The 17,571-nt window shown below is 35.7% G+C and overlaps 2 protein-coding genes across 4 annotated transcripts; one reads left to right on the forward strand and one right to left on the reverse strand.

Annotated features, from left to right (window-relative positions):
- Nucleotides 1–3,222: 3,222 nt before the first annotated feature.
- Nucleotides 3,223–5,107, forward strand: LOC103950652 (NADH dehydrogenase [ubiquinone] 1 beta subcomplex subunit 10-B). 2 transcript variants are annotated; one of them, XM_009361885.3, is made up of 3 exons: nucleotides 3,223–3,608; nucleotides 3,694–3,735; nucleotides 4,893–5,107. In XM_009361885.3, exons 1-2 carry the CDS (start codon nucleotides 3,320–3,322, stop codon nucleotides 3,723–3,725), a joined length of 321 nt encoding a protein of 106 aa, XP_009360160.2. In that variant the 5' UTR covers nucleotides 3,223–3,319; the 3' UTR covers nucleotides 3,726–3,735; nucleotides 4,893–5,107. The 2 variants fall into 2 exon arrangements, with proteins under 2 accessions (XP_009360160.2, XP_009360159.2); XM_009361884.3 differs by having other exon boundaries at nucleotides 3,267–3,608; nucleotides 4,762–5,107.
- A 7,999-nt stretch (nucleotides 5,108–13,106) lies between these two features.
- LOC103950654 (zinc finger protein CONSTANS-LIKE 6-like) lies at nucleotides 13,107–15,248 on the reverse strand. Of its 2 annotated transcripts, XM_048587945.1 has the most exons (3): nucleotides 14,110–15,247; nucleotides 13,931–14,061; nucleotides 13,107–13,528 (listed from the first exon to the last, which is right to left on the reverse strand). In XM_048587945.1, exons 1-3 carry the CDS (start codon nucleotides 14,975–14,977, stop codon nucleotides 13,238–13,240), a joined length of 1,290 nt encoding a protein of 429 aa, XP_048443902.1. In that variant the 5' UTR covers nucleotides 14,978–15,247; the 3' UTR covers nucleotides 13,107–13,237. The 2 variants fall into 2 exon arrangements, with proteins under 2 accessions (XP_048443902.1, XP_009360161.2); XM_009361886.3 differs by having other exon boundaries at nucleotides 13,931–15,248.
- Nucleotides 15,249–17,571: the final 2,323 nt, after the last annotated feature.

Consider the following 17,571-nt stretch of genomic DNA (forward strand, 5'->3'; position numbering starts at 1 on the left):
ATATCACTCCTTGTCAATTTTTATTTTTTTATTTTTTTTGTTAATTTTTTTTATCTCTTACCATAACAACAAACTATCATATCCATATTCTTCAAAATATATTTTTCCGTGCAAAATCTATTATAATTCATATTGAAACAATTGAAATCAACGATTTAAAACCTAAATTTATAGATATTTTTATACTTTTCAACTTTAAAAATCAATAAAAACTAGTTTAGGAACTTAATAAATGGTAGGATCACGTCCAAAGTTCTTGCAATATTTTCTTTAAATCCGACGCAAATATTTCCTAAAAGTAAAAATAAAGTTTTTTTTTTTTTTTTTACAAAAACTATGAGTTATATATATAACCCACATTTTTTCAATCGATTTTGAGAATTTTTACAACATTCGTTATAAACCAAAGTTAGAGTCATATTTGTGCCACATGTTTCCTAAAATTAATTTAGGACATTCTCAAGATTTTGGTCACCTACCAATCTCTTTGGGGGCCCCGGTATTAGCTTTCATTATTTTTTCCATTTTCAACTTTAAAAAATCAATGAAAAATAGTTCCGGGACCTAATAAAGGATAAAATCACATCCAAAGGTCTTGCAACATTTTTGTCAATGCCGACGCAAAATATTCCTAAAACTAAAGGTTTCAATTTTTTTACAAAAGCTGTGAGTTATAACCCACGTTTTTCAATTGATTTTGAGAACTTTTACAAGATTCATTATAAGCCAAAATTTGAGTCATTCTAATTGCACCACATGTTTTCTAAAATTAATTTAGGACATTCCAAAGATTTTTGACACCTACAAATCTCTTTGGGGGCCTCGCTATTAGTTTATATTAATTTTTTTCAACTTCAAAAATCAATAAAAAAAAGTTTCGAGGCCTAATAAACGGTAAGATCACATCCAAAGATCTTGCAACATTTTCGTTAACTCATATGCAAAATATTTCCTACAACTAAAAATTTCAATTTTTTTTGCACAACAACTGTGACCTATATAACTATCACATCCCGCCCCGGGATGTGACAATTTTGTAGTATCCCACATCGCCCGTGAGGGCGTGGTCTTTGGGCCTTATATATCCATTGCCAGCATGTACCTTTCAGTGAGGCCTTTTGGAGCTGCGGCTTGCAAAGACAAAACCGTGAGGTAGCCCTCTGCTGCGACCTAGTCCAGAGGGGGAATGCCAAAGCGGACAATATCACTGCGAGGGAGGGCTGGGATGTGACAAATTTGGTATCAGAGCCTAACCCTAACCGTGGTGTGCCGACGAGGACGTCGGGCCCCTAAGGGGGGTGGATTGTGACATCCCACATCACCTAGGGGAGTGGATCATATAAGTCTTATATGTATATTCTCATCCATAACTAGCACAAGGCCTTTTGATTTAGGTTTAGATTAATTATATTTAGGTTCAAATACCTTTTTTTTTTTCCATTGAATTTTTTTCCTACGTTATTTTATTTAGGTTCAAATACCTTTAGATTTAGGTTTAGATTAATTATATCCTTGTTTTTGAATTTTTTGACATGGATTATAAGAAGATTTTTACCGAAAATACATTTTGTAGAACTAGGAGTTCATCCCGTAAACCTCAAAGTATTGCCCGTCATTTTTTTCTTCTTGGTGCCAAAATCTTGCCCGATGAATAAAAGTTTACCCTACGAATACTTTCCGTCTCGTAATATGTAAACCCTAAATGTTGACCAAATTTCCTCTGCAAACTGAATATTTCGTCGGGTAAAGATCTTTTAACCAATTAAAAGAGTTTCGGCGTACAAGCTGTTGTAGGGCACCTTCTGGCAAGGTAGAATTTTCTTGTGCTTACTTTTCGCTGTGTATTCGTTACGTGTTTAAAGTAGTCAATCTAATGATGCTTCTATTAGACCTTAATTCCATGAGGCTGAAGTGATTGAGACCTCAGTCTATCTGCCTTTTTCTTCTGATTGTTGTGGTTGTCTCCATATGGATGCTATGACAGCATACACTTTTGATAAATTTGATATCTAACTAGTTGTGTCATTGTGGTGTAGTGTGGTGTTGCTTTGTTATGAATGTAATCTAATAATGCCTCGTAAATATCGTATCGTAATCTAATAATGCCTCGTAAATATCGTATCGTTTCTGAAAAAAAAAAACCTAATTAGGCATATCCGAGATTTGATTGTAATAATCCATGTAAAGATAAATTATATCTTACAATTTTTGTTTGGTAACATATTTTCATATACCGTGATTCAACTTTAACAGTAGAGTACTTATCCTCAGCAGGATATAACTTAATTCTTGCTCTTTACTTCTCTTAATAAAACCAAAAAACTAATATAATTATTTGAATAACTGGAGAGTTTTCCGGTAATATTAGACACATATCCTTCAATTTTCGTATCGAATAAAATTTAAGGTCTGTAATTTGAGTGAGTAGAAGTGAGAACGAACCTCGTTTACCCTGTTCAACCTCACCCTGCCCCTTCAATCAAGTTAGTACTGAACCAATCATGACAATTGTCAAGTCAAGCAGTTGGATTCTAAATAAAGGGCTCCGACCATAACATTGGAAAAGGATCCACTTCGGATCCTCTTTGTGGGAATCCGGAGATCAATCAATTACGTCCGCTTATCATAAATCGTGCGATCAGTTTTTGTTAGATACTATTTCTATTTAATTTTAAATTTTAAATTTTAAATGATTTCTGACCGCACGATGTACGATGAACGGACATGATTGATTGATCCCCGGATCCCTACAAAGAGGATCCGAAGAGTATCCTTTTCCCATAACATTTTGTGTATCACAAACATCAAAGATGGATGTGAATGATATTTTAAGTTGCTCTCGAGCAATCACATGAATTCAAAGCCTATTGGAAAAGGAAACGGATATTGATTGTCACTTTCGTTTCTTCTTTTGCACTCTATTTTTCCCCCTTTCTTAATTAGGCAAATGCATGTTAGACGAGTTGGTCAAGGAAGTATACCAAATCACTTGCGCTCAAGTTCAAATAGTGCTTAGAGATGAAAATAGAGTGTGAAAATCACTAACATGAAAATGCACTTCGAAGTAGTCAGCACTACTAAGTAGCAAAAAATGGATGGCTAAAACCGAATTGAGAAAATACTATTTTTCTCGTCAATCTAATAGGCCTAGTGCTTTATCAATGGAGATGAGCCCAAAACTAGAGCCTCACGAATCGTAAGCCCAAAAACCCAAAAGCCCAAAAACCAGAAGCAGCTGCAGACAGCAAAGAGCTGCGAAACTGCGAAAATCGAAGCCAAAACGGAGAGAGAGTGAGCAATCCAAAACTGCGCGAGAAAAATGGGGCGGAAGAAGGGAGTGGTGGACTTCGACGAGTCGCCGCCGGACGACTTTGATCCGGCTAATCCGTACAAGGACCCGGTGGCGATGCTGGAGATGAGGGAGCACTTGGTGCGGGAGAAGTGGATTGACATCGAGAAGGCCAAGATCATCAGGGAGAAACTCCGTTGGTGCTACCGCATCGAAGGCGTCACCCACCTCCAGAAGTGCCGCCACCTGGTCCACCAGTACCTCGAGTCCACTCGAGGCATCGGTTGGGGGAAGGACCACCGTCCTTACGAGTTCCATGGTCCGCCAGCGTACCCTATCCTTTCCCGTCATTTGCCAGTTTTCTTAATTAATTGACATTTTGTTTTTGTTTTTGAGAATTTCAGGTCCGAAGCCGGAGCCTGTGGAGTCTGAGTGATCGATTTCAGGTACTTGTTTCTTGTGTTTTGAGCTCCCAATTTGGTAATGTGATTGCAATTTTTTTTGTTTGGATTTGAAATTTCAGTTTTTGGAGTGTAATTTTAATCAAGTTCGGGGCTTTTCGATTCCATTTGCTCGTTTCTGCTTCGAATTAAGACCCGGGTTTTCGTATTTTGATTCTGGTGAGGCATATGATTTAGGGTTTTAGGTTGGAGTTTTATTCAAACAGAAAACGCTAGGAAACATGAGAACACTTGGATCGAAACGAGACTGTCAGCAGGAACAAATGCTTAACAGTTTTAGTTTTTGAGAATTGATAGAATGGTCAATCCAATTCTGATGAATCTTTGCTACCTAGCGATAGTTCGATTCAGATAATAAACATGAGAACACTTGGACCATAAAACCAAAGACATGAATCTACAAACTTCTGGGGTTTACTCCTGCAACTTCCTTTATTGCGTTATGGGGCATTTTTCCTTTATGATTCTTTGCATATAATGTCTATTTTTCCGCATCTAAGTTTTTGGACGGTTCATTGAAAGGCTTGAGCAAGTTGAAAGTCTTCAACTTGGAATGCTTATCATCTTTAATTTGGTAGGGTCTACGGTAACTTTTGGAAACAGAGTTATGGTAAACAAATCGGTAATGGTTCAAGTTGAGAAAGCATAAAGCATGCGAATATTGTGTATATATGCGTTCTGGTGTTCAGGCCTGTTGGTGGTATGATCTTCAAGTCTCTCAATCTACTCATTTGATTTTGACTTTGGAGTTGAGTTATGGAACTAAGAAGGTTGCTTGGGCAATCTTGCTATGAACCTTCATTTTGTTTTGAACATTTAAGTCAAATTTGTTGAATGACATGAATACTGAGCTTTGCTAGCATCACTCTTCGTGCAGATTTAACATGAATTGTGAAATTTGTTGCTCGACTTGGAGTCCAAAATTTCTGTGGTGTGATATGTTCGGTGTTGTATGTGAATGAAGAGGTCGGCAGTTATAACTGGTTTACTTATTATGTTTTCTTCATGCAGGTGAGTAAGTTTGGGCTGCAGTGAAATGCAGAAATTGGAGGGAAGTTGGGGATCACAACATCACGATTTCGTTGTCTGTTATCATCTCTAGACTTTGTAAAACCAGTCTTATCTCTTCTTTGTTGTTACAGATTTCGGGCCAGATTTCAGGCTTCGACTTTTCACTAGATTATCTTGCTTGTTAGCTTCCAAAATCTCGATTTCAACCAGGCCTCTGCCTATATAGAAAAGAATAAGTTTCTTGTTTTTTGATATGTAAGAATGATGGATCATAAATCTTGAGCACACTCAAGTCTCACGGAAAAACAGTTGCTAATTCTCTAAAGCATTACAATTTGTGTTTTTATTGCGGTCCTTTCGGCAGTTGTTGCTCCTCTCAACTTGAAGGTTGTAACCCGACAATTGCCGAGTACTTCAAAGTGTTGGTAGTTTAACATGCAGGGTGATTGGAAGAAGAAAATCGGAAAACCCGAAAAGTTTTCAATTTCATCCGGAGCACACGTTCTTGTGTTGAGTAAAACCGCATCATCCCCGCTAGCTCCAAGTCTCCTTCTTCTTTCCTGTCAAGCAGATTAATCAAATCTTAATGAAAATTAAGATAGTATAAGTAACATCCGACGATTATCAGCGACGAGAATATGACAACTATGAGAATGGTTGGTCTTTAAAGCAGACAACAGAAAGAAAAGAAAATCATACACTTGACTCTGTTAATTTGGCGTCATGATGCCGGTGGTGGCCGGAGCTCCCTTCAGTCCAATGGGCAGACCAAGCGGAAGGAGTTGCTCCCACACCGTGCACCGGGCCAAACCCTTAACACTCAGTATATCGATCATCTCTCATGCAACAGCTAAATTGAGTTCTACAGCTGCGCAGGCAGCACAGCAGGCTCCTAGGGTTGGGAAAAGTAAAGGGAGTAGCCAAATGCATGAGAGGACAGCTCTAGCCACTCCTCAGCCCTCTGAATTGGTCCGAAGGGAGTTCCCTCTCCGTCGATCCATCATATTCACATATCGATATCAGCTCCTCAAGATCGATCGCTTATATTGCAAGTAATCTAGCTCGTCCCCTCGCTCTCTTCTCTCTCAATGCTAGAAAATGTCCCTCTCTCTCTCTCTCTCTCTCTCTCTCTCTCTCTCTCTCTCTCTCTCTCTTCCTTATATAGTACACAACGAACTTTTAACTCCCGATGCTAGAAAATGTCCCTCTCTCTCTCTCTCTCTCTCTCTCTCTCTTCCTTATATAGTACACAACGAACTTTTAACTCCCGATGATGATCACAGTATGGGAATATTCTTAACCATGATTCTCTCTCTCTCTCTCTCTCTCTTTCTCTCTCTCTCTCTCTTCCTTATATAGTACACAACGAACTTTTAACTCCCGATGATGATCACAGTATGGGAATATTCTTAACCATGATACATAATAACGTATTGAGGAGTGATAGGTTTTGTCCTCAACAAATATATCTTCTAGTAAGAGCAAGGAGACGCATGCACCTCATTGCTTTGTTGTTGACATTCTAAATGAATCATTCTACACTGATCATATGTAATGAAAACGTAATTTAGAAATTACATTTTGAAGATTACATGATAGCATTTTTAGTGCATGCTCGTATTAAAAAAAAAAAAAAGAGAGAAAAAAAAAAGGAAGAAATAAATATGAAAACTGGTTTTACATCATGGTGGCTTTCTTGTCATCTTAACCTTCTTCGGGCACGCCACGGCAAGACAACCAATGAACCGAACAGTTATACAAGATTTCTTTTCAACGTTTACTAACGGCACTGGAAGGTCTAGATATGACATATTGAATCAGGGTTTTTTTAAAGAAAAACTTATAGAATCAGAAGTGATCTTCACACTATCTTTTGACTTTATATACTTTCTACTTAGTTATGTCTCTTATTTTTCGTTAAGAATAAGCTACCCCATGTCCTTGAGTGGGAGCAGAATCCAAAGTATTAATCTAGACTCTTAACAAAGTGACTTTGTTGTATGATCGCTCTTAACAAATTGATTAGCTAGTTAATATTCAAGTTACATAAGGGTTCGTTTAGAAGTCCTTTTAAAATAACTCGAAGTATTTTTGATGAAATTGATTTTGAGTTTCAAAAACACTTTAGTTGCTTTTTAGAAAAATGACTAAATATATGTTTCTTGCAAAAAGTACTTAAAAGTTTTTTTTTTTTTTTTTTTTTTTTTTAGGGTTCACTTGAACTTTTACAAAAGATTGGTTTCAAAAGTATTTTTCCCCAAAACGATTTTAATCATTTTAAAAGTACTTCCAAACGAGCCATAATTCTACATCCTACATATACATAATTGGTTGTGAGGCAAACACTACATCGAACTTCAATAATCCAAACGGTCTATTTTTCAGGTTGCACCTTATAAATTATCCGTGCAAAATATTAGCCAAATCGGAAATATGTAAGATATCTAATTGAGTTCAAAGAAATTAATGAACACTTTGTTCTATAAGACACAATGAAATTTCATCGTGATAATTAAATAGGCAAATGGTTTCGAATTGAATTGAATTTTTACAAGCATGATCTATGAATAGAAACTTACAAAATCAACAGTTAGGATTGTTGAAGTTCAATGTAAAGTGAATTCCACAATTAATCCCTATTTAAAAAAAATAATAAAATGAAATCTCATTGCATAAAGAACCTGTATGTATGTATATACACAAACCTACGTGTACTTGTCGATGTCAATATAAGGCATATAATCAACTATAAAAATATTATGGAAGACGTGTAAGAAGAAGACGTAATGGAAAATTTTGATTAATTTTACATATAATTAGTCTAAAATCTTGATAATAAGCTGTATTTTAAACTATATTAGTAGTTCACATCGCATCCCATGTATGCAAAATTATAATAATTGTGTTGATTTTGTATTTATTTTTTATATTACTTGACTTGAGAAAAGGATTGGTGGTTGATTGCTTTGAAAGAAGCTCAATAAACGAATAACCTTCTTAAAATCATAAAAAAAATATTCCTGTTCCAGGTTGAGATCAGTTATATATATATAGTAACGAACTCCATGTTAGAAAAGGACTGGTGGTTGATTTTGTATTTATTGTTTATATTACTTGACTTGAGAAAAGTATTGGTGGGTGATTGCTTTGAAAGAAGTTCAATAAACGAATAACCTTCTTAAAATCATAAAAAAAAATACTCCTGTTCCAGCTTGAGATCAATTATACATACATACATACATATATATAGTAACAAACTCCATATTAGAATAAGTTATAACTTTTCTTTATCTCATCATAATTAATGAAACACGTCTCCATATATTGTCAATCAGTAAAAAAAAAAAATAATGCAATATCACAAAAAAAGTTTAAGATGAACTATAATATTTATCTAAACTAGTTTGGGACAATGCTTTAGTTTTAAGAGTTGATGCTATAAGCTTGTACTTACATATGTGCAAGAAATAAAATACTTGGCGCCCAAGAAATTCTATTTAGAAAACACTAGCATTTGTTAAGGGTAAATAAGTCAACAAATAATAATTTTTAACTACACTTTTATTAATATAATAACATCCCTAGCTATAGATTCGATTTGGTCACAACTTTATAACTTTATAGAAGTTTTACTATACTAAAATGGTAATGGAGTTGAACGCTGCTTAAGATGTTTCCATTGGGCTTTCACTAGAGTGGGCCTAACTCCAAGCCCAATTGGTCATCTATGGTTGGTAACCCCACTGCAAGTACTCCATAGTTTTCTCCAAGGTTTTCAAAGACATAAAGCGCAAATCGGGTAGTGAGTTGGGGCCTAGTGGTTAGGCGGTTAGGCAGGGCTAAGGCGGACTAGGTGGATTTAAGTATATATATTCTATAAATAAGTGTTTATTTATACTTAAAAAAAAAAACGTAATTGCATTATATAAAATAAAATGACATATAGAATAAGGTAATAGAACATGTTAAAAATATGGGGACCAAGGTGTTCATTCAAGTATTCAACAAGTCTCTTACAATTTATTGAATAAAAATAAAATGCAAAATAAAAGTTTTCTATTTTCTGTCTAAGTAAGAGTCATGACCTATACAGGTCTAAGTGGGCAAAGTGGGTGCCTAGTTGGACACCTGAGAAAGCTTAGGTGCCCTTATTAATTTTCAAACTCTTAAGAATTAATCGGGAGGCAACGCTAAGTGGTGATTTTTAGAGACGTGGTTTCCTTTATGTATTATCTTATTTTTAGTTTTTTATTTTCTTTTTTTTGGTTGTCACCACCACCACAATACTACTAAACCACTACCACCTCAACCATACCCGCTATTACTACTACCACAACCATAAATGCCAGTTTAAGGACTGAATTAAAAAAAAAAAAAAAAAAAACACCATTCATTCATTTATATCCATGTAATAATTCAGAACCAAATCAGTATAGAATGGGGCTTAGGGTTTTTGTTTGGTGGTCCTCACCCACGTGCATTATCACTTTCTCCTTCTCTCGTGAGAAACACAACCACGTTTTTCCTTTTTCCACAAGACTCTATTGATGCAAATATCTGACAAAAAAAGATCGTCTTCTTATTGGTATTGCTTAGCTAGTAGGGAGAAACCCTAATTCTTATTCCAAGACATTTATTTGCGTTAACTGAATCTACCAATTAACAACTGCATGAAATTTACAGTGGTGAATGTCACCCAATGCTGGAATCTGTTGATCAACTTGGCCAGGTTTTGTCAATCTTTTTTTTCCCTTTTCTCTCTTCAAATTTAACTTTTGCCAGTAAAATGAATCAAAATTTAACCGTGCTCCCAAAAACGTGGATAAAAAAAAGGGAAAATTAGGTTCACATCTTTCTTTTTGTTACTCCATTGATTAAAATCCTATTCATTTTGAATTTCTGATCAAGGTCCTTGGGTATTAATAACATCATTAATTATTTGAATAATAAAATGTTTTTATTTTTAAATATATTCCTTTAGTGTTAAAAATGTTACAATTAGTATATTTATATTTATGGCTAAATTTTTATCATATATTTTTATTTTTAATTTGTACCTATTTTTAATTTGCAAATATTTTTTAATTTGTACCAATTTTCTTTTCATTTTTAATTTGTACCCATATATTAGTATCTTTTTGTGCCCATATTTTTTAAAGTTTTATTTGTGTTTGAACTCATATGTACATCATCACGTAACATTGTATATTTAATCAATGGTAGAAAAATTACATATGGTATATTTATGTTTCATGCCAAAACTTTGTATCATATATTTATATTTTTAGTTTGTACCCACTTTTAATTTGCAACATTTTTTTTTTAATTTTTAGTATTTTCTTTTTAGTTTTATTTTGTACCCATGTATTAATTTCTTTTAGCGCCTATATTTTTAAAAATTCATTTGTACTCCTAATTTTTAATCTTTTATCTATACCCTAATTTATTTATAATTTACCACTTTGTTATATGTGAAATGTACCAATTTTTTTTAACACTATGGATACATTCTTTTTCCATTTATTCAATCAAAATGTTTGAATTTTTTTATTGTAACCATTTCTAATAGTATTATAATGAGAGATTTTAAATTTATAGGATTATAAATCTCATAAAATATCAAACAATTAATGTCAAAACTATAAAAATATAAATATTAATAGTAATATAATGAGGTTTACAAAGTCAAGGGACCTTGATCAAACTTTGAATACTATTAAGGTTTTAATCAAAGAATGTTAAAGATTAGGGACCGCATCCAAAGTATTCCTAAAAAAAATATATTGTGACTTGGTTTCTGAATCGTGATTTCTATTTCAACTTATGTGATGGCTGTGCACAAAAGCTTCTTAGGGTACTTATCCACGAAATTGACTTATCAATATATACATACATACATACATACATATATATATATATATATATTGTACCATCATATTCATAACAACAAAGATATATATGATATTATGATTGTACGTGTATTATCTATGTCTTGCATCAAGTGTTTGAAAGATATTTTTTGTATCTCTGTAACCGTTACGACTTCGTTTTTGGTTGAACGCTCACATTTAGGCATTCTAATAATCAACTTTCAATTGCCAATTTGATTAAATGTGATGTAGAGAAGTAAACTAAAATATCATTATCAACCCAGGAGTACCGTTAAGTAAATTGTCAAAATACTCCATGAACTTGTATTTGCCTTCTGATTTACTCTTAACTTTTCTTTTAGTAAATTACGGACTCAAATTAATGTTTGTAGCCAATTTCCCCATACCTTCTATTTTCTTCACATTCCATCCAAATTTTCATTAGATGAAGGCATGCACAACCCACATAAGGGTAATAAGAAGTTAAGTACGTATAAGTTCAGGGGGGATTTCAAAAATTTCACTCTTCTGTACATTTAGAAAACATGAATGTTGTTACTCAAGTCTAGTAGCTATTGCCAACAAATTGTTAGCTATACCCCTCTGCCTAGTAACTTACGCCAACAAACTCATGCAAAAAATGAGGAAAAACATCTGATTAGCCCTTTATAACACTACCTCTGTTTCTGTAACAGATTACCCTAACGCTAGACTAACAATAAAAAAAAAAACATACATAAATTAGCACACATATTTTCAAAGTTATATTGGTTATTGTATTTTTCTAAGTATAAGAGAGACAGAGAGAGAGAGAGCTCTTCTGATCTTGTTCAGTGAAGCTTCGGATTTCCAGGACTAGCTAGTTATTAGTAGTGAAAAAGAAGGACTAAGCCCTAATTTGGTACCAATGGCGAAGCTAGAAATTACCAGAAGGAGGGGCGGAATATAAAAGAGTAAACTTTTTCATTTTAATTATGTATTGCATTTTAGCCAAAGGAAAAATTAATAAAACATAAAATACAAAATACAAAATAAGCAATGTCTGCACCGCCCCCAATGAATTATGATCTGCTTGATCACAGCTGATTTGGGATGCAGAAAGAATGCCATAGACTAAGTAAACAATCCTAGAGAGAGAGGAAAGAAGGCAGGGAATGTCTAAGAAATAGAAAGATACGGACACGCTTCCAAGTTTTCAACCCAAGAAGGAAGCGAAGTTTCAAGCTTTTATTCAGTAAAACGACATCGTTTCAAATTAATTTTAAACCCCGGTCCAAAATTGCATCGTATGACTTGTGTATTAAAAAAAAAAAAAAAAAAGAACCCTAGCAGCCCCACACAGAGCAGTGCAGCCACTGCAGAACCAGATTCTCCGACGAGCAAAGAAGAACCAGAGGGGCGGTTCCTCAATTTCAGTGTTGATTTCCGGCAACCGGAGGGGCGGCCGCCCCTCCTTGCCTCTACGTGGCTTCGCCACTGTTTGGTACTAAGATGATTCCGAAAAAAGTGACTATCACATATTTGGGTGAAAAAAAGCCAAAAACACAAAGCTGCAAAACTCAACTTTGAAAAACCAGCTTTTTTTCACATCTGTTTTACAAAAAAGTTTATCAAACACTATAATACTGCTTTTTTTTTTTTTTTTTTTTTTTGCAAAAGCACTTTTACAAAAAATTTTACCAAACACTCTGCTGCTTTATTTCATAGCTGCTTAGGGTTGGTTGGGTATTACTGTGCTTTGAAAAAAAACTGCATCTGCTTTGCTGCTAGAATAAACAATTGTGAAATAAAGCAGCAGAATGTTTGGTAAACTTTTTTGTGAAAGTGCTTTTGAAAAAAAAAAAAACAGTATTATAGTGTTTGATAAACTTTTACGTAAAACAGATATGAAAAAAAAATTGGTTTTTCAAAGCTGGGTTTTGCAGCTTTGTGTTTTTGGCTTTTTTTCACCAAAAAATGTGAAAAAAAGCTGAAGCTGAATGTTTACCAAACATAAGCTCCTAGCTTTTTTTTTATAACCACTTTTTTCAGAATCACCTCAGTACCAAACTAGGGCTTAGGGCTGGTTTGGTATTTTTGTGCTTTGAAAAAAAGTTGTTTCTGCTGTACTGTGAGAATAAGCAGCTGAGTGTTTAGTAAACTTTTTTGTAAAAGTGCTTTTGAAAAAAAAAAGCAGTATTATAGTGTTTGGTAAACTTTTATGTAAAACAGAGGTAAAAAAAAGCCAGTTTTTTAAAGCTGGGTTTTGCAGCTTCTTGTTTTTGGCTTTTTTTCACCCAAAACTGTGAAAAAAAAGCTAAAGCTAAATGTTTACCAAACACAAAAACAGCTCCCAGCTTTTTTCAGAATCACATCGGGACCAAACCATGCCTTATTCTCACAGCACAGCAAAAACAGTTTTTTTTTCAAAGCACAGTAATACCAAACCAACCCTAACTGTGTTAGTTATAAGCTACCAACTTACTTCATTTATTCTACAAATGCAGGCCTTATATTTCTGGCACATTGCATATATACATCAACGTCAATCCAATTTTGCCATGAAATTAAACAAGCAAAATTGGGATGTTCATGAAAATCATCACGAGAGCTACAGCTACGTACTGTTATTTATTGATCATAAGGTAGGGAAATGCAGCTGCAGGAGCATTACTACTACTACTTCCCACCCCTCCAAAGCTGGACGTTGTCCTCTTAACGAACCGACCTTTCATTCTAGGCCGCTTCTCCGCGTTCAGCTTCCTAACTTCGTATCTTATCTTCTTCGAAAACAATCGTGTCCTTCGTTTCTCTCTGTACCTCGAAACTCTTGCTTCTCTTCCCCGGTTATCGCCTCTTCCACTTACACATCCTGCAGTATCTCCATGCGGTTGAGGAATTTCTGTAGGCCACATACCCTGCAATAACCACATAATACATAACCCTAATTTTTTAACGAAAGGAAAAAAAACCTAGTTAGGTTTTGTAAAAATTTTGCTAGCTTAATAATAGTCTTACCTAAGTAACACAAGGTAGATAGATTATAATTATACAGGCAATCATCCACACAGAATTAATTAAAAATGTCTAGTGGATTTGATATGTAATTATGAATCATTGAATATAATGTAATCATATGCACATGATTTTTTTTACTCTTTTCAGTATTCAGTTGACAGTAATCACATGCAGAAGAGTACACCTGAGTGATTCAAATGAGTATGCTTTTGTTGTCTAGTAGTCTAGTTGATCAGTAGGACCAGAAAATGGAGAGAGAGAGACACAGAGAGAGAGAGAGAGAGAGAGAGTAGTATTGTTACCATGCAGTCTAGCCAGCCGTCGTCAGGGTTGAGTTCCGGTCGAGTTCCGTTCGTCCACGGAGAGCCTTGACTTGCCCAGGCAGTGATGACTGTCTCATAATCTAGCCTCAAACATATCTTCTTCCTCTTCATCACCATCTGCTTGTTCTCCATGAATGCCATCTCATCACTACTTTGAGCCCCCGTGAGCAGGACTAGCTTCTCCTCTTCCTCCTTGTCCTCACTTCCCATTTGTACCGGTACAGCTGATGACTTATCGTAATCCAAGTTCCAATCCAAGATAGAAGGATTAAATTCCATCCCTTCAACCTCCTCTTCAACCTTCACTTCTTTACCATCGTCCAATAGCCCCAGGACTCCTTTGATGTCACTACAATCCTCATCTAGTCCCCCTCCAAGGAGGTTCTCCACATCAGCAGCAAACTCCGCGAGCTCCATATCCGTCGGTAGAAACCCTCCCAGTTTGTCCAAGTCATCCTGTACTCCTTCATGAGTATCTCCCATATTTCTGATCTCAATCTCTTCATCATCGAGATTAATAGCATCAGTATTGTTCTCAACTTGATCAGTTGATGAAATATTGCAAAGCTTGGCCGCAAAAGGGTCGTAAATTGGAACCCTATAAAGAAGCTGCTCTAGATCTTCATTTTCCTCATCCTCCATTAAATTTGCTTCTTCGCACCCAATTTCCGGAACAAAAGGTAGAGGAGGGTGTAACCCTACTTTCTCTTGCTCCTCTTTGAATCCAGGCTTCTTGTTGTGGCGAGGGGTTCGTGCCTTGCGCTTGAACCCCCTGTGCCAAGCCGGTGTAGCTTGGTCTGCAGTCAGCTGCATCGGCTCATCGGCCTTGAAAGATGAACCTTGGAGCCGAACCCTCTCGTGTCTGCTTGCTAACTGGTTCGCCGAGTGCACCGAGGCATCGCATCTTTGGCAAAGAAAAGCATCATCAGCAGCACAAAACCATCGTGCCCGTTTCACCAAACAGCTATCGCAAGCTCGAGCTGTGTTGCCTCCCATTGCATTCGCAGCTTTCTTATCAGTGATCATATTGCAGCAGCAGCAGCAAACTGCAAAGTGTTTGATAAAATTAGCAAGAATCAAACCGATGAACAAGTGCTTTTGTTATAAGTCACAACTGAACTCAGGAGGAATGTTGAGGTGAACAAAGTGCTTTTGTTGTAAGTAGTCACAACTCAAGAACAAGGAATATTAAGGTGGCTTCACATATTTATTTAGGGGCCCAATTGGTTCAATAATTATAGTGTGGGGACAGGGAGAAGAGTGTGAGAGTAAAAGGAAGATCCAGCTTTTACTCTTACCTTCATGCCCCTGCAGTTGTTGTGGTGCTTTGCTACATTAGGAAGCGGGGAGAGGATGTTGCTAAAGCTTCTCGGGACCCACAAGGAGGTAGTATATCACTGCTCATTGGCTAAGCTTCTGAGCTTCATCTTTTTCTCTAAACTCTTATTGGCTGCAAGTCAAATTGGGGGGTCCATGTGGGACCAAACTAGGGTTAGGGAAGGCCACAATTGGCCTCTTTTGTGTTTTTTATGTACTGTGTTTTATGGGAGAAAAATGAGAAAGAATATTTTGTTGGTTTGTTTCTATAATTTCATTAATTCATATGAAGACCTTTAAAAACTCGGTTTTGGTCCCCCCCCCCCCTCTCTTCAGGGTTTCTTTCAACTCTCTTGTGGCTCCCATCTCTCACTTTCACCCTAAACCACTATGTGGATGTGATTCTGTTCCAAATGATGAATTTTCTGCGGGACCATCTACTAAATTCAGTTGTGTTGCTCATTACTTATGTTGGTAAACGAATCTGAGATAAAAACAGTAATAGTACAACTACGAATTAAAGAGTAATTTTAGCACTAACGAGCGGCTATGAGCGCTAAGGAGCGGCTTTAGCACTAACGAGTGGGCTATGAGAACTCCAAACTACAAATCAAGAGATAAATTCCAAAGTATTACCCAAAACCAACCACTTGATCGTGAATTGAATCCATCTTTTTGTGTCGAGAAATTTTTCATTGTGATCGAAACACGAGTGGTATACCACATGTTTTTATGTAAGTGGTGGAAAATTTTATTTTTTAAGTTATTAACTTTTTGACACATATCCCACTATTTGTATAATAACACGTGGTGTATCATCCGGTATTCCGGTCACATTGAAAAATCTCTCTATTGTGTCACCGCCCACAATCGTTTGCAGCAAGTTGATTGACTAGGACGCCTTGGGAATGTCTCACACGCACAAGTGCAAAACAATTGAATGGTAATATGGACACATCCACATTTGCTAATTGTGTGTGATTATTTGGTAATGAGAAGATAAATTTTTTTCTTTTCAATATTCAGCTGAAAAATTGCTAATCAAGACAAGTTTACAGTTGGTGCGTAAAGCCAGGACGAAATTTCATTAAATTTCTGTGCAAAAAACCAATCTTGGCATGGGCTAGAATGCTGCCAAAGTTGTACAAAACCATAAAAAAAAAACTGCCCATGCCAGATCCAAACTTTGTTATTGTAGCATCTATGGTTTTCGTACTCTTTATAAAAGCTGAAACTTAACTCGAGTCTCATTTAATTTTTTTAAAACTCAACTTGAGCCTCAATTCTCTAGAACTCAAATTGCGGCCACTAAACCCCATAATTTGAGTTTAAGAAAGCATAATTATGAAAGATTGGTATTGATATCACGAGGGAAGAAGAGTGATGGGTTCGACATGTATTAAGCAAACTATCCTGCAAGCTTATCATCCATACGTGATACATAAATCATGTCCAAGAACAATAATAATCGTAGTACAATGTTATTGTCAATTTGACCATGATGGCTTGAAATCTAGGCAACTGATGAAATAGTGGGATCGAATTCGCTTTCGACGTCTGTGTGCTCTAAGAAGAGATAGGTGCCACGTTAGCTAGCTTTTGGCTTGGGACAAGAACGAATGGCCAGTACTGGTGAGGGAACTGAACTCCACATACATATGTTCATGGTGGAGATTTGCGTGCTGTCTCTAACACACTGCAGGAACAATTTAGACTCAATTGTCAAACAGTTTGGTCTAATGGGCTATTTGATTAAGGGCTGGTTTGATATTGTTGTGCTTTGAAAAAAAACTGCTTCTGCTGTGCTGTGAGAATAAGTAGCTGTGAAATAAAGCAGCAGAGTGTTTGGTAAACTTTTTTGTAAAAGTGCTTTTGAAAAGAAAAAAAAAGCAGTATTATAGTGTTTAGTAAACTTTTATGTAAAACAGATGTGAAAAAAGCCAGTTTTTCAAAGCTAGTTTTGCAGCTTCTTGTTTTTGGAAACTGTGAAAAAAAACTGAAGCTGAATGTTTACCAAACACAAAAACAGCTCCCAGCTTTTTTTGATACCAGCTTTTTTCAGAATCACCTTAGTACCAAACGAGGTCTAAAACTACTCACACAACAACGAAAACAGCCACTACACACTGATACAAACAGTCCATGTTGTGGGTATTTGGGACTGATTCAGTCCCTAATGTGGTCTGTATTACGTTTGGTATGTTGATTATAACAACTCAGGTTTGGTTAAAAGAGCAAAACTCAAATTAAATTAAACAAATAAATAAATAAAAAGAAGAAGCAACATTGAGTTTGAAATGGTG

The sequence above is a fragment of a genome, unplaced genomic scaffold (genome assembly GCF_019419815.1).
Source record: "Pyrus x bretschneideri cultivar Hongxiangsu unplaced genomic scaffold, Pyrus_bretschneideri_v1 Contig27, whole genome shotgun sequence".
NCBI classification, from domain to species: Eukaryota; Viridiplantae; Streptophyta; class Magnoliopsida; order Rosales; family Rosaceae; genus Pyrus; species Pyrus x bretschneideri.

Bases quoted from the DNA above. Each gene is read 5' to 3' on its own strand.
- LOC103950654 (XM_009361886.3), bottom strand. From the start codon at position 14,977: ATGATCACTGATAAGAAAGCTGCGAATGCAATGGGAGGCAACACAGCT. The intron at 13,529-13,930 runs GTAACAATACTA...TGGTTATTGCAG, and splicing joins ACGGCTGGCTAGACTGCATG to GGTATGTGGCCTACAGAAAT.
- LOC103950652 (XM_009361885.3), top strand. From the start codon at position 3,320: ATGGGGCGGAAGAAGGGAGTGGTGGACTTCGACGAGTCGCCGCCGGAC. The intron at 3,609-3,693 runs GTCCGCCAGCGT...TGAGAATTTCAG, and splicing joins CCGTCCTTACGAGTTCCATG to GTCCGAAGCCGGAGCCTGTG.